The sequence below is a fragment of the Heterodontus francisci genome, chromosome 19 (assembly GCF_036365525.1).
Source record: "Heterodontus francisci isolate sHetFra1 chromosome 19, sHetFra1.hap1, whole genome shotgun sequence".
NCBI classification, from domain to species: domain Eukaryota; kingdom Metazoa; phylum Chordata; class Chondrichthyes; order Heterodontiformes; family Heterodontidae; genus Heterodontus; species Heterodontus francisci.
In genome coordinates, this window is record NC_090389.1 from 86,202,161 (window position 1) to 86,219,607 (window position 17,447).

General features: G+C 45.8%; 1 protein-coding gene across 1 annotated transcript in view; it reads right to left on the reverse strand.

Annotated features, from left to right (window-relative positions):
• Nucleotides 1–15,345, reverse strand: part of LOC137380351 (monoglyceride lipase-like) — an 87,235-nt gene extending 71,890 nt beyond the window's left edge. Inside the window, exon 1 of the mRNA XM_068052279.1 lies at nucleotides 15,192–15,345. Coding sequence (XP_067908380.1) covers nucleotides 15,192–15,345 — 154 coding nt within the window. The remainder of the gene's footprint in view (nucleotides 1–15,191) is intronic.
• Nucleotides 15,346–17,447: the final 2,102 nt, after the last annotated feature.

Here is a 17,447-nt window from a genome sequence, read left to right on the forward strand (position 1 = left end):
CCAATGACCACAACCATATTCCTTTGTGCTCGGTATGACTCCTGCTAGTGAAGAATTCCCGCCCCCCACCCCGATCCCCTAACAAGACAATAGGATATATGCGTTTAAAATTGTGAGAAGTTGGGAAGAAAATGATAGAAGCAGACTCTTCCAATCACTGAGGAACCATAAATTCAACATTAAATGCAAGACAGGAGAAACTGCTTCACACAGCAAGGCTGTGGAACTCACTGGCAGCATTAATGGTTGTGGCACAAACTAAGTGAACAATCAGAGTTAGACTGGATAGTTGGATGAAGCAAAAGAGGTTGAAGGGGTAGGAAATAGGGCAGGTAAATGTGATTAGAACTCAATGTACATGTTGTGGGTAAATGGGACAGGAACTGGTTGGGCTGAAAGGCCTGCTTCTGTGTTTACATAAAATCTACAGCACACAAACATGCCAATCAGTCCAACTAGTCTATGCCGATATTTTTGATCCAAACACACCTCCTTCCATCTCTTCATCTAACCCTAGCAGCATTTCCTTCTATTCCTCTCTCTCTCTCATTTAAATTTCCCCTTCAATGCATTTATTCCAATCACCTCAACCACCCACTTTGCTAGCAAGTTCCACATTCTCACCATACATTGGGTAAAGACGTTCTCCTGATTTATTGGTAACAATCTTATATTTATTGTCCTTAGTTTTGGTCTACCGCACAAGTTGAAACATCTTCTTTACCTTATCAAACCCTTTCATAATTTTAAAGACCTCTATCATATCACCCCTCAGCCTTATCTATTCTAGCGGAAAAAGCCCCAGGCTAGTCAATGTTTCCTAGAAATATATCCTGTCAGTTCTGGTATCATCCTTGTGTATCCTTTATGCACCTTCTCCAGTGCCTCTGTATCCTTTTTATAATATAGAGACCAGAACTGTGCAGTTTTCCAAATCGTAACCTCAATGTGTTCAGCCATTGAACAGAGTGGTATCCACTTTATCAAAGCAAGGTGTAAAATATCATTTTCAGTTGTCTTTATTGAAATCCTAATGAAACGATTAATATTGCACGGTTTATTCAGATGGTTACAATGGTGAAAACTTGAGGACGAGGAAGAATCATTATACAACCACATACCCCGACACTGATACTGTTTGTACAAAATTACACTCCAGGACTTGAGCACAAAAATCCAGGCTGACACACCAGTGCGGTACTAAGGGAGCGCTGCACTATCAGAGGTGTCACCCTTCGGATGAGACGTTAAATCGAAGCCCTGTCTGCCCTCTCTTGTGGATATAAAAGAACTCATGACACTATTTTAAGAAGAGTAGGGAGTTCTCCCCAGTGTCTAGGCCAATATTTATCCCTCAATCAACATCACAAAAAAGATTATCTGGTCATTATCACATTGCTGTTTGTGGGAGCTTGCTGTGCACAAATTGGTTGCCGCATTTCCAACATTATAATGGTGACTAAACTTCAAAAGTACTTCATTGGCTGTAAAGAGCTTTGGGACGTCTGGTGGTTGTGAAAGGTGCTATAAAAATACAAATCTATCTTTCTAAAGTAATTTAAGGATGGTTTAGTTTAGTTTAGTGATACAGCACTGAAACAGGCCCTTCGGCCCACTGAGTCTGTGCCGACCGTCAACCACCCATTTATACTAATCCTACACTTATCCCATATTCCTACCACATCCCCACCTGTCCCTATATTTCCCTACCACCTACCTATACTCAGGGCAATTTATAATGGCCAATTTACCTACCAACCTGCAAGTTTTTTGGCTTGTGGGAGGAAACCGGAGCACCCGGAGAAAACCCACGCAGACACAGGGAGAACTTGCAAACTCCACACAGGCAGTACCCAGAATTGAACCCGGGTCGCTGGCGCTGTGAGGCTGCGGTGCTAACCATTGCGCCACTGTGCCGCCCCAAGGTGAAAATATCTGACTGTATAAAACAGTGAGCCACCCTTCTTACTAATTATCCCCTGTGTTTTGTTTGGCGTACGACGTGATTTATGTTCAATCCCTGCATTTTGAATCGGAAAACAGGATTTGCCTGTCAGGCATTTTCAGTTTACACAGAGGGGAAAGGAATAAAATCATTCCATAAATTTGCAAAAACAAAACATGCAAATGATGCTTTAAAGTCAGTCCAGGAAATTGCTGAATAAGTAATAATTAAAAATCACATCCGTGAATGGTGGGCAATATGTATATCTAACCTGTTCTTAATTAAAAACAGATGGTCTAAAAAGAACGCTAACACACAGCCTGCAAAATTCAGCTCCGTAGCTACAGAAGCCCAAAACGTTGGCCCACGCAGTGCACACTAACTGTAAATGTGCCAGCGTGCTGTGCCATTCCGATGCCGGAAGTGTGCAGACTGGATGAATCCTGACGGCAAATAACATCTAATGCTGGTTTGGTACCCGATTTGCCATTTTGGATTCATAAGGTCCGAATAACGCTCGCTCTTAATCACTCCCAGCTGAACATGCTTTCAGCTACACAGCGGTCCCATCCCCCCCACCCCCCAAATCCCTCCCCAGCACTATTTAAAGGGATCATCATTCAACTTTCAGGTGAGGTACTTCTGACTTTCCTTTGCTGCTGCAGAGTAAAAAGAAATACTGTGTAATTGGAGGAGTTTGAAGAAAGTTCTGGATTCATAACGGAGTGGTGCTGAACTTTGAAATGGAGGTCAGAGGAGCTGGGAGGTCTGTCAGGAGAAAGCCTGCTTTCAGTAACGAGGGCGATAGTTGCAGTTTCACTTGGGCTGCAGCATGACAGGGAGATAGAGTACAGGCAGCAGAGGGGGGAAACTGTACACAGAGGGAGGAGGAGGAGGACTCTCAACAGAAAGTCCTACCCACCAAAGGGCTTCAGAGAGCACTTCTCCTACCTCCACCTCAGCCAGGTGCAGTGTCTGATGGCTATGTTTTACCAAGGAGGTGGTGACTGAATAATGAGACCTCCTGTAATTGGACCTGCAACCACAGAGTAGGGCGAGAATGGCACTGCCAATGGCTGTGAAGATAGAAGAACACAATAGGAGGAAAGTAGACCATATGTCCCATCAAGCCTGCTCCACCATTCAATAGAATCATGGCTGATCTTGGGATTCAATTCCACTTTCCCGCCTGTTCTCCATATCCCTTGATTCCCTGCGAAACCAAAAATCTATCTATCCCAACCTTAAATGTATTCAATGATAGAGCATCCACAACCCTCTGGGGTGGAGAATTCCAAAGATTCACAGCCCATTGGGCGTAGTAATTTCTCCTCATTTCAGTCCCGAATGATGATAACCATCACCCTCAATATGTCAGCGGATCCTTCCAGACAGGAGCAGGTGACATTGCCAACATCTCAAAGTTCACTATGCATCGTCGCAAGAGGGAGGTGACAGAGACCCTGTCCGGAAGGAGAGGGGGCTTTATAGTCTTCTCTCTTACTGGAGAGAAGCAGGAGGAATGGACACATGGCTTCGCTAGGCAATTGGGATTCCCAATGGTGCAAGGAGCCATGGACCGCATGCACATGGTCCTGCAGGTGCCAGATATTAACAGGAAGATGTACTGCAATCACAAGGCTACCACACAATGGACATGTATTTGGTGATCGACAATGCATCAAGAATCATGTCAGTGAATGCCTGCTAACCTGGCTCCCAGTCAGCCATATCTTCCGTCTTTGAGCCACCATGACAAACCAGAGATTGGTTGCTTGGTGAGAAGGGCCACCCACTCTACACCTGGCTCATGAGTCCCCTCTGCTACTCAACCATTCATGGACAACCTACCTACAATGAGAGTCATTCTGCCACTAACAACGTCATGGAGCAGACCATTGACATCTTCAAACAATGTATCCGCTGCCTGGATCATGCAGGGGGAGCCCTCCAGTATTTGCCGGAATGTGTCTTCAAATTCATGGTGGTCTGCTGCGTCTCCAAAACCTCACTGTCATGATAGCACAGCCCTTGCCAGGACATGGAGGAAGAGGAGGAAGAGGAGGAAGCATCCAGGGCCCCTTCACTCCACAAGGGCTGGCTGTAAGCAGTTACTCAGACTCCAGTTCCTCTAAAATCTCATTCTCACACCAGCACTGCTCCACAATTCCCCACCTTTTCATCCATCTGCTATGGACCATCACAGCATCCTCTTGCCCAAAATCCTGAAATAAAAGCCATCACCAAAAAAATCCATTCCATAACAACTTTATCCAACAATGTTTTCAATAATACATACAAAACTAAAGTATTCACTCTTGTGCATTCCTTTAGTACTTGTCTTGTGGGCACCTTTGCCTGCCCTCATGCTCCTATATAGTGCTACCCCAGTGACTGTAGCATGGCTGATGGAAGCCAGTGACTTTCACTGGGGAGACGGCACAAAGCTGGGGGGGGACTGTAAGCTGTGAGGAGGATGCAAAGAGGCTCCAGTGTGATTTGGACGAGTTGGGTAAGTGGGCAAATGCATGGCGGATGCAGTATAATGTGGATAAATGTGAGGTTATCCACTTTGGTTGTAAAAACAGAAAGGCAGATTATTATCTGAATGGTGATAGATTGGGAAAGGGGAGGTGCAACAAGACCTGGGTGTCCTTGTACACCAGTCGCTGAAAGGAAGCATTCAGGTGCAGCAAGCAGTTAGGAAGGCAAATGGTATGTTGGTCTTCATTGCAAGAGGATTTGAGTACAGGAGCATGGATGTCTTGCTGCAGTTATACAGGGCCTTGGTGAGACCACATCTGGAGTATTGTGTGCAGTTTTGGTCTGCTTATCAGAGAAAGGATGTTCTTGCCATGGAGGGAGTGCAAAGAAGATTTACTAGGCTGATTCCTGGGATGGCAGGATTGACGTATGAGGAGAGACTGGGTCGATTAGGCCCATATTCACTAGAGTTTAGAAGAATGAAAGGAGATCTCATAGAAACCTATAAAATTCTAACAGGACTAGACAGGCTAGATGCTGGGAGGATGTTCCCGATGGCTGGGAGTCCAGAACCAGGGGTCACAGTCTCAGGATACGGGGTATGCCATTTAGACTGGGATGAGGAGAAATTTCTTCACTCAGAGGGTGGTGAACATGTGGAATTCTCTACCGCAGAAGGCAGTGGAGGCCAAGTCATTAAATATATTCAAGAAGGAGATAGATATATTTTGTAATGCCAAAGGGATCAAGAGATATGGGGAGAAAACGGGAACAGGGTACTGAATTAGACGATCAGCCATGATCTTTTTTGAATGACGGAGCAGGCCCGAAGGGCCGAATGGCCTACTCCTGCTCCTATTTTCTATGTTTCCATGACTGCAGATGGCCCTGAAAGACACGCTCAAACAGCTTTGGGCCTTGAGGGCCTGGCTTCGGATTGCACTACCTTGGCATGGACAAGAGCAATTTGGGCTGCTCAGTGGCTGAATAGCTGGAATTTTATATAAACTGCAAGAGATGGATTGGTAAGTGTGTGAGGGTGACCTGGAGCATCTGAATGTTAGACGTGAGTCCTGATTGCTGATAAGTGAGTGATGGGATTGTGGTGCATTAATCAGTGAAATAGGTTCATGGTGCGGTGGGTAGATTTCCTCTTCAAGGTCCTTGAACGTGCTGTTGCCTTCCAAATCCATGCCCAGCTTTCCCGGAATGCCATGTTGGAATCCCTCCAGTCAGGTTTTGCTCCTGCCACAGTACCCAAAACTGCTCTTATCAAATGCACAAATGGCATCCTATAGGACTGGAACCATGGTAAACTTTCCCTCCTCATCCTTCGCGACCTGTCTGCAGCCTTTACATGGTTGACTACATCATCATCCTCCAATGCCTCTCCACTGTTGTCCAGCTGGATGGGACTGCACCTATATGGTTCCATTCTTATCTATTTAATTGTAGCCAAAGTATCACCTGCAATGGCTTCTCTTCCCACTCCCACATAATTTCCTCTGGTGTTCCCCAAGGATCTATTCCCCCTCCTATTTCTTATCAACATGCTGCCCTCAGCAATATCATCACAATACACAGCTTTAGTTTTCACATATACACTGATGACACCTATCTCTACCTCATCTCCTTCTTTGGCAGACCCTCAGGATGGAGGATGACTTCCCCCCCACTCCGATTCAGTGCGTTCTAAGATGGCTAGCAGTCCTATGCGCCATAGAATCATAGAATCATAGAAAGTTTAAGGCACAGAAAGAGACCACTTGGCCAATCGTGTCTGTGCCGTCAAAAAAGATCCACCTATTCTAATCCCACCTTTCAGCATTTGGGCCGTAGCTCTGCGGATTGCGGCACTTGAGGTGCATATCCAGACTCCTTTTGAATGAGCTGAGGGTTTCTGCCTCAACTACCCTTTCAGGCAATGAGTTCCAGACCCCCACCACCCTCCGGGTGAAAAAGCTTTTCCTCATCTCCCCTCTAATTTTTCTACCAATCTCTTTAAATCTATGCCCCCTCATCATTGATCTCTCTGCTTGTGTAAATAGGCCCTTCACCTCCACTCTATCCAGGCCCCTCAAAATTTTGTACATTTCAATCAGATCTCCCCTCAGCCTTCTCTGTTCCAAGGAGAACAATCCCAGCCTATCCAAACTTTCCTCATAGCTGCATTTCTCCAGTCCTGGCAACATCCTCATAAATCTCCTCTGTACCCTCTCTAGTGCAATTACATCCTTTCTGTAATGAGGAGTCTGGATATGCACCTCAAGTGCCGATAACCTGCAGGGCTACGGCCCAAATGCTGGAAGGTGGGATTAGAATAGTTGGATCTTTTTCGACGGCACATATACGATGGACCAAGTGGCCTCTTTCTGTGCTTTAAACTTTCTATGATTCCATGATTCTATCGCGCATAGGACTGCTAGCCATCTTAGAACGCACTGAATTGGAGTGGGGGGTAAGTTATCCTCCATCCTGAGGGACTGCCAAAGAAGGAGGTGAGGTAGAGATAGGTGTCATCAGTGTATATGTGAAAACTAAAGCTGTGTATGGTGATGATGTTGCTGAGGGCAGCATGTTGATAAGAAATAGGAGGGGGGATAGATCCTTGGGGAACACCAGAGGAAATTGTGTGGGAGTGGGAAGAGAAGCCATTGCAGTTGATACTTTGGCTCTGATTAAATAGATAAGAATGAAACCATATAAGCACACACAGTTCTCAAGTTGTGGCCTAACCAATGAGCTATACAGTTCCAACATAACCTCCCTGCTCTTATATTCTATACTTCGGCTAATAAAGGAAAGGATTCCATATGCCTTCTTAACCACCTTATCGACCTGTCCTGCTACCTTCAGGGATCTGTGGACCTTCACTCCAAGATCCCTCACTTCCTCTCAGTATTTTCCCATTAATCATGTATTCCTTTGCCTTGTTTGACCTTCTAAAAATGCATCACCTCACACTTATCCGGGTTAAATTCCATTTGCCGCTTTTCTACCCATCTGACCAGACCATCAATACCTTCCTGCAGCCTACAGCTATCCTCCTCGCTATCTACCACACGGCCAATCTTTGTGTTGTCTGCAAACTTCTTGCTCATGCCCCTACATTTACGTCCAAATCGTTAATATATATCACAAAAAGCAGGGGACCCAGTACTGAGCCCTGCGGAACGCCACTGGAAACAGCCCTCCAGTCGCTAAAATACCCGTCAACAATTACCCGTTGTTTCCTGCCACTGTGCCAATTTTGTATCCATCTTACTGCCTGGATCCTACGGGATTTTGTTTTTTTAACCAGTCTGCCATGTGGGACCTTGACAAAAAGCCTTTCTAAAATTCATGTAGACCACATCAACTCCACTACCCTCATCTATCTTCCTTGTTACCTCTTCAAAATATTCGATCAAGTTGGTCAAACAAGATCTTCCCTTAACAAATTCATGCTGACTATCCTTGATTAACAGTTTATCCTCTCTCTCAGAATAGATTCCAATAATTTGCCCACTACTGAGGTTCGACTGATGGCCTGTAATTACTCGGTCTATCTCTTGCTCCTTTTTTAAACAGAGGTACAATGTTAGCAGTTTTTCAATCCTCTGGCACCACACCTGTATCCAGTGAGGACTGGAAAATGACGGTCAGACCTTCTGCTATTTTCTCTCTTGCTTCTTTTAACAGCCTAGGGTACATTTCTTCTGGCCCTGGTGATTTATCAACTTTCAAGGATGCTAATCCCATTAATACTTCCTCTCTCCCTATGTTTATCACATCTAATACTTCACACCCCTCCTTAACTACAACATCTGCATCGTCCCCCTCTTTTGTGAAGACAGACGCAAAGTATTCATTAAGAACTATACCAATATCTTCCGCCCCTACACATAGGTGATCTTTTTGGTCTTTTATGGGCTCTACTCTCTCTTTACTTATCCTCTTACTCTTAATGTATTGATAAAACATCTTTGGGTTCACTTTGATTTTGCTTGCCAATATTCTTTCAAATCTTCTCTTTGCTTTCCTAATTTCCTTTATGATTTCACTTCTCCACTTTCTATACTCCTTTCGGCTCTCTGTAGTATTGAGTTCTCGGTGTCTGACATAAGCTTTCCTTTTCTGCCTTATCTTACCCTGTAGGCTTCTTGACATCCATGGAGCTCTAGATTTGGCCGCCTCACCCTTTTTCTTTGTGGGAACATGTTTACTATGAACCCCTTGAATCTCCCCTTTGATTGCCTCCCAGAGACACTGATTTACCTTCAAGTAGCTGTTTCCAGTCGACTTTCACAAAATCACTCCTCAGTTTAGTAAAATTAGCCTTGCCCCAGTTGAGAACTCTAACTCCTGTTCTATCTCTGTCCTTTTCCATAATTATATTAAAACTGACAGAATTATGATCACTACCACCAAAATGCTCTCCCACTGCCACTCCTTCCATCTGCCCATTTTCATTTCCTAAAACGAAGTCTAAAACTGCTCCCTCTCTTGTTGGACTTGCTACATACTGGGCAAAAATGTTCTCCTGAATGCACCTCAAGAATTCTGCTCCCTCAATTCCTTTCACACTAAAACTATCCCAGTTAATATTGGGGTAGTTAAAATCCCCTACTATTACTGCCCTATTGTTCTTGCACTTCTCAGAGATTTGCCTATATATCTGCTCTTCTATCTCTCTCTGACTGTTTGGGGTCTATAGTACACTCCCAGCAGTGTGATTGCCTCTTTTTTGTGCTGTAGCTCAATCCATATGGCCTCATTTGATGAACCTTCCAAAATATCATCCCTCCTCATAGCTGTAATAGTTTCCTTGACCAAAATTGCCACTCCCCCTCCTTTCATATCCCCCTCCCTATCGCGCCTGAAAACCCTGTAACCAGAAACGTTGAGCTGCCATTCCTGTCCCTCCTTAAGCCATGTTTCTGTAATAGCTATGACATCATACTGCCACTTCTCTATCTGTGCCCTCAGCTCATCTGCTTTATTTGCTGTACTCCTTGCGTTGAAATAGATACCCTTGAGCACTGCCAAACTCTTTTTTTAATTTTCTAACCCTCGTTTCCTCTGTCTTCCAGACTCATCCATTAGGTTTCTGCCTTCCATTTTCATTTCTGATTTTGTCCTAACTGAGTCTACCCTCAAGTCCCCATTGCATGCCAAACTAGTTTAAACTTTCTCCAACAACACTGGCAAAACGTCCCACAAGGAACTCAGTCCCGGCTCTGTTCAGGTGAAAACCATCCGGCCTGTACAGGTCCCATCTTCCCCAGAGCCAATCCAATGTCCCAGGAACCTAAAGCCCTCCCTCCTGCACCATATTTCCAGCCACGCATTTATCTGTCTTACCCTTCTATTTCTATACTCACTTGCGCGTGGCACTGGGAGTAATCCGGAGATTACTACTTTTGAGGTCCTGCTCGCTAATTTCTTACCTAGCTCCCTAAATTCTGACTGCAGGACCACATCCCTCTTTCTACCTATGCCGTTGGTTCCTATGTGGACCACGACTACTGGCTGTTCACCCTCCCCCTTCAGGATGCTCTACAGCTGCTCGGTGACATCCTTGACCCTGGCACCAGGGAGGCAACACACCATCCTGGATTCACGTCTGCGACCACAGAAATGGCAGTCTGTTCCCCTGACTATTGAATCACCTATCACGATGGCTCTTCCAGTCTTCCCTATACCCCCCTGTGCAGCTGAGCCAGCCATGGTGCCATGGACTTGGCTCTGTCTGCACTCCCCAGGTGAAGCATCACTCTCCTCAGTATTCAGAACTGAATACCCGTTGGAGAGTGAGATGCACTCGGGTCTCCTGCACTACCTGCCTGATTCTTTTTGACTGCCTGGTGGTCACCCATTCCCTCTCTCCCTGCATACTCTTAAGCTGTGGGGTGACCACATCTATAAACGTGCTATCCACGTAGCTCTCAACCTCATGAATGCACCGTAGGGTCGCCAGCTGCCACTAAAGTTCTAAAACCCGGAGCTCACGCTGCCACAATTGACATTTCCTGCACAAAGTGGTTATCCAGGATACGGAAAGCATCCTGGAGCTCCCACATAGCACAGGAGGTACACTCTCGAGATTGAAGCATCCCTGCTATTCCTTTATTTATTAGTTGACTCTTTGCTACTGCTAAAAAAAACCTTACCAATACTACAACACCTTAGAATTATTAATCAAACCTTACTAGTACTGATAAATCCTACTAAAAAGCAATATAGTTCACTAGTTAAAATAAACCTTACCCAAAAAAATACTCACCAGATACTCACTTGTTCCTTATTATTAATACTTAATTTATAAGCTTTTTTAGTCTGCCAGTTGTTGAGACGCTTTCACCCAGTTATTTACACACCCACCCTAACAGTGGTGTACTACAACAGCTATTTACTGATACTCCCTAACTGCTGTTATTCACCAACCTTGCAGCTTTCCTGTGATGTCACTGCTCACTTTGTTTTCAAACTCCGGCGTGCCTGGACTCCTGTCCGCTCCGCTCTCGCTGTTTCCTGCTCTCCCAGTGAACTCTCGCTCTCTCTCTCCCGGTCTCTTTATGCTCCGCTCCGCTCTCGCTGTTTCCTGCTCTCTGAGTGAACTCTCTCTCTCTCTCTCGATCTGCAGACTCTATCACGCGAGGCAGGCGGTGTCTGTGGGATCGAGTAGATGAGTGTCTTGGGGGTCTGTGCAATCCTTCTGCTGCCTGGACTTGGCCTCTGCATGCTCCTGAATGCTTCTTCTCCAGTTTGGGCAGTCGTGGGCCAGGGTTTACCAAGAAATTTAGATCTCTTCAGGGCTGCTTTGAGCATGTCCCTAAAGCATTTCTTCTGTCCTCTGGGAGTCTCTTGCCGCAATGAAGTTTGGAGTAGAGCAGTTGTTTTGGAAGCTTGGTGTCAGGCATGCGAACAACTTGACCAGCCCAGTGAAGCTGGTTTTGGGTGATTAGCATCTCATTGCTAGAAATGTTAGCTTCGGAGAGAATGCTGACATTACATTGCCTATCCTGACAACAAATCTGAAGGCTAAAATAAAAGGGAAATACTCAGCAGGTCTGGCAGCAGCTGTGGAGAGAGAAGCAAAGTTAACATTTCAGGTCTGTGACCTTTCATCAGAACTGGCAAAGGTTAGAAAAGAATTAGGTTTTAAGCAAGTGAAGGGGAAGGGGCTGGGGGTGAGAGCAAAGGGGAAGGTGGATTTCCTGCCCTCTGCCCCATCTTTGTCCCAGGACAGCTTTCAGCTTTGTTATTTAATCACCCTCTGCCCTATCAAACACCTTCCCCTTTGTCCTCTGCCCCACCCCCTCCCCTTCACTTGCTTAAAACCTAATTCTTTTCTAACCTTTGCCAGTTCTGATGAAAGGTCACAGACCTGAAATGTTAACTTTGCTTTTCTCTCCACAGATGCTGCCAGACCTGCTGAGTATTTCCAGCACTTTTTGTTTTTATAACAAATTTGAAGGATTTTGCGGAGACAGCGTTGGTGGTATTTCTCCAATGCTGTAGATTGACCAAGTCTCCAAAGCATATAGGAGTGCAGGGATCACTGCTACCCATGACCTTACTTCTGGGTTTGAGGTTCTGGTGATCAAATACTCTTTTCCTCAGTTACCCAAAGGCTGAGCCAGCACATTGGAGGTGGTAGTGGATTTCGTCATCTATGTCTGCCTTTGCTGAGAGGAGACTTCTGAGATATGGAATGTGTCCACCTTTTCTGAGTGTTTACAGAAGGCCCATCCTCTCATGTGCTTTGGTAAAGGAGTCAATGATGACTTGGAGCTCAGTCTCCAAGAGCCTCGTCTGTATACTGAAGCTCAGTGACTGAGGTTGGAGTGACAGTTTTGGATTGGAGGTGATAAAAGTTGAATAATTTCTCTCCTGTCCTGTAGGTTATCCCCACTCCTATGGAGAGCTTGCTGGAGGTAGGGTGCAGAATTGTGGCAAGGAAGATGGAGAAGAGGATTGATGCGATGACACAGCCTTGTTTGACCCCAGTCTTCGTGGAGATAGGGTCTGTGGTGGTCCCATTGGTAAAGATCACAGCTTGTATGTCATCTTGTAGTAACTGAAGGATGGAGACAAATTTCTGAGGGCAGCCAAATTTGAGGAGGGTTCTCCATAAACCCTCATGATTGACAGAGTGAATGGCTTTTGTGAAGTTGAAAACGGTTGCTGCTGTTCCCAGCATTTTTCTTGGATTTGCCACACAGTGAAGGTCATACCTGTGGGCGGAATCCACATTGCGATTCTGGGAGGAGCTCTTCGGCCACTGAGAGGAGGCGGTTGAGGAGGGTCCTTGCAATGATCTTCCCTGCGGCAGACAGCAGGGAGACTCCCCTGTAATTACCGCAATCAGACTTATCTCCTTTCTTGAAGATGGTCGCAATCACAGCGTCCCTGAGATCCCCTAGCATGTGCTTCTCATCCCAGGTAAGGGATATGAGGTTATGCAATTGCTCCAGGACTGTATCTCCTATATAAATATAAGTTCTTGTTGTTGTTGTAGAAGATGCCATTTGAAGATGCATTCACTGACCTTGACCATTCATGATGTCTTTGAACTTTTTGTGGCACTGCAGCCAGATCCTCTGGATCAGACTCCGGGACTTGACCTCTGTGGCCACCTACTTCCAATCCCTTTGGGAGGTGTGCCTTGAGGGCCGCCTGTAGAAACATGGCCTCTCTCCTCCATCACTTAAGGCCCCCAACACCATATCCGAGAACCTGGGAGCCCTCTCACTGACCTATTTTTTTCCAAAAATATACGTTATTCATAAAAATCTGTAAAAAATACATTACAAAACAGTTAAAATTTGACATTTCAGAAAGTGCAATAGAGATCAGATTCATTCTGTACGTGAGTTGCCTCACAACTCCTGCCATTCCATTTTACATACAATGCACATTTGCATTACACGTCAAAAACATATTTTGTTGCATACAGCCCAAGGGGTTTTACACAGGTTCCAGCCCCATGGTTCACTATGGTGGGAAGACCTTACACAGTGGTCTTTCCCCATTGAGCTTTTGCCGCGGCTGCCCCAAGCTTTAGTGCGTCCCTCAGCACGTAGTCCTGGACCTTGGAATGTGCCAGTCTGCAACACTTGGTTGTGGACAACTCTTTGCACTGGAAGACCAGCAAGTTTCGAGCAGACCAAAGAGCGTCTTTCACTGAATTGATAGTCCTCCAGCAGCAGTTGATGTTTATCTCAGTGTGCATCCCTGGGAACAGCCCGTAGAGCTACAGAGCTGCTTGGGATGAACCTTGACAAAAACCACTGCATCTCTTTCCAGACCTGCTTTGCAAAGGCACATTCCAGAAGGAGGTGGGCAACAGTCTCTTCCCACCACAGCCACCTCGAGGGCAGCGTGCGGAGGCAGTGAGATTCCGGACTTGCAGGAGGGATCTGATGCGGAGGGCCCTTCTCACCACCAGCCAAGCTACATCTTGGTTTTTGTTTGAAAGTTCTGGTGATGAAGCATTCTGCCAAATGATTTTTACTGCATCGGTGCAGACTCGATGGGCCGAAGGGCCTCTTCTGCACTGTATTATTCTGTGATTCTGACTTTGGCAGTCTGCTCGGGGAACCATCCAAGAGGATCCACCATCTCCTTTTCCTGTAGGGCCTTGTGGACTGACCTCTTTGTTCTTTTCCAAAAATATACTTTATTCATAAAAATTTGTAAAAAATACATTACAAGACAGTTCAAATTTGACATTTCGAAAGTAAAATAATGATCAGGTTCCTCAATACAGAACATGAGTAGCCTCACAACTATTCATTTTATATGCAACGTACATTTACATTACATAGCAAAAACATATTTGGTGCAGACAGCCCTAGGGGTTTTACACGGGTTCCAGCCTCTCGGTATACTACGGCAGAGGACCTTACACAGTGGTCTTTCCCCATTGGGCATTTGCGGCGGCTGCCCCAAGCTTTAGTGCGTCCCTCAGCACATAGTGCTGGACCTTGGAATGTGCCAGTCTGCAACACTCGGTCGTGGACAAGTCTTTGCGCTGGAAGACCAGCAAGTTTCGGGCAGACCAAAGAGCGTCTTTCACCGAGCTGCCCTGTTGCTCCATTACTACTCCTCTTCCTTCCATCCAAGCCTTCCTGAAACTGCTGCAGCAGCTGCTGTAGCCTAAATGTACCTCACCTTTAAGCGGGGCAGGCTGCCTTTTAGAAGTGCTGTACATGGCTGGTGGGACACCTGTTGAGCCTGCAGTCAGCAACGCGTTTCGCACTGGACAGCATGCCACAATCATGTTGATGAGCAGGAGGCACAAAGTTTGCATACAAACATACGATTTAGGAGCAGGAGTAGGCCATTCAGCCCTTCGAGCCTGCTCCGCCATGACTGATCAGATTGTGGCCTCAGCTCCACTTTGCATGTTACCTGCCTCAACAGGACTGGGCGCAGGTAATCCCACATTGCAGTCCCTGCACACCTGAAAATGGGGCCGTATTGATTCCACCTCGCCCTCACACCCACCCCCATAGTGGGGGACTGACACATAGCCTGATGCCCCAGAATGCTACTTCTCAGTCTGATCAATTTCAGTCCTAAAAAACATGCCTCCATCTCTTCCCTCCCCTTTTAAACTGGGGGAGAGGCAGGTGTATGAAATAGACAAGGCTCAATTGCACCTACACAATATCTGTGAAAAACTCACTCCACAACTGAGAGTGATTAAACTAGATCAGAACCAAAAGCCTTTTCGTGTTATATTTATATACAATAAGGTGAAGCTGACCTGGGCGGTGTCTTGGTACCCAATATCTGCAAAACAAGTATTTTCCGTCCGCGTTGACGATGTGTGCTAGGTCCCTGTAAAACAAACCTTGAGGAGTCTTACGATTTGAAGAATCCTTCTCCCGGGCACAGCAGCGACGACAGCATCTCCCAGCACACATGTCGTTAAGAGAGAGAATAAACAAGCCAACGAGTTATATGTTCGTTGATTTTAGAAGTATCAAACTTCAAAAATAAACTTTGTGGCCATAATAGCGACTCTCCATGAAGTTGCACCCTTTGATACAGTAACCCATCTCTCAATGCACCTGTACAGTGAACACCAAAGAAGACGTTTGAAATGGAAACAGAACAGAGCACCGACCTTAAACGAATACACGTAACGGACTACGAAACAATTACAGAACACACGGAAACTCTTCATTCCGGACTGAGCTGCTTCTGTGCCAAGTCGCTTCAAGTTACATTTGCCCACAAACTCCTAAAAGGTTGTTAAGATTTTTTTTTACACTTCCTTCTCCTTCACTTGGAGTTTGCAAAGTATGAAACCAGGTCAATTCCATTTGACGTGTCTTTGCTAATTGGTTATTTTGTTTCTAAAGGAGGGAGCGGGGTGAAGTGGTAATGTCACTGAACTAGGTAATCCAAAAAGTCCAGGCTAATAGTCCCTTGTCCTCACTTTCCCCCTTCCCTCCCTCCCAGAACTGCGACAGGGTTTCCCTTGTCCTCACTTTCCACCCCACCAGCCTCCACATCCAAAGGATCATCCTCCGCCATTTCTGCCACCTCCAGCGTGATGCCACTGCCAAACGCATCTTCCCAGCCCCTCCCGCGTCAGCATTCCGAAGGGATCATTCCCTCCGCAACACCCTGGTCCACTCCTCCATTACCCCCACCACCTCGTCCCCTTCCCACGGCACCTTCCCCTGCAATTGCAGGAGGTGTAATACCTGCCCATTTACCTCCTCTCTCCTCACTATCCCAGGCCCCAAACACTCCTTTCAGGTGAAGCAGCGATTTACTTGTACTTCTTTCAATGTAGTATTCTGTATTCGCTGCTCACAGTGTGGGTCTCCTCTACACTGGAGAGACCGAACGCAGATTGGGTGAGCGCTTTGCGGAACACCTCCGCTCAGTCTGCAAGCAGGACCCCCGATCTTCTGGTTGCTGGCCATTTCAACACCCCGCCCCCCCCCCCCCCCCCCCCCCCCACTGCTGTCATGCCCACATATCTGTCCTGGGCTTGCTGCAGTGTTCCAGTGAACATCAATGCAAGCTCAAGGAACAGCATCTCACCTACAGATTAGGCACGCTACAGCCTTCTGGACTCAACATTGAGTTCAATAATTCAGAGCATGACGGGCCCCCCTTTTATTTTTATTTTTAATTATTTTTCTTTTTTATTTGTTTATTTTACTTTAGTTCATTTAGTTTGGTTTTCTACTGTGCCTACCCACTGTTTTTTCCATGTTTGTGCTTGGGGCCAGGCTGTTCATTTTTCTATCAATTACATCCTCTCTGCACTAATGCTTTGTCTTTGAGCACACCAGTAACATACTGTTTGCCTTTGCTCCATGACCTTCTGGTCAGTTATTCTCTGTGACTCTGTCCTATCAACACCTTCTCTCGGTTATCTCTTGCCCCACCCCTGCTTTACTTGCTTAAAACCTTTTACATTCTAATATTTGCCAGTTCTGATGAAGGGTCACTGACCTGAAACGTTAACTCTGCTTTTTTCTTCACAGATGATGCCAGACCTGCTGAGTATTTCCAGTATTTCTTGATTTTATTCCAGGCTATTACCCTGAGGAAACGGGTTTGATCCCACCATTGGCAGCTGGTGAATTTTAAATTCAATTAATAATAAAAATCTGGAAAAGGAAGTTAGTTCAGTAACGATGATGATGAACTACATGATTGTTATAAAATCCATCTGGTTCACAAATGTCCTTAGGGAAGGAAATCTGCTGTCCTTACCTGGTCTGGCCTACATGTGACTCCAGACCCACAGTAATGTGGTTGACTCTTAACTGCCTTTGAAAGCCATTCAGTTATCAAGTGCAATTAGGGCAACAAAGGTGGCCTTGCCAGTAATGCCCACATCCCATAAAAGAGTACAGAAAAGACTGGGTACAAGGTCGAGGAAGCTCTTTGTGCCCATGTATGTAGGCATACCAGCTCTCCTTCAAGTCCATGAATAAGAAAGGGCAATCAAACATTGCTCCTGTGTTGTCCAACATGTGTATAATTGGGAATCCAGATG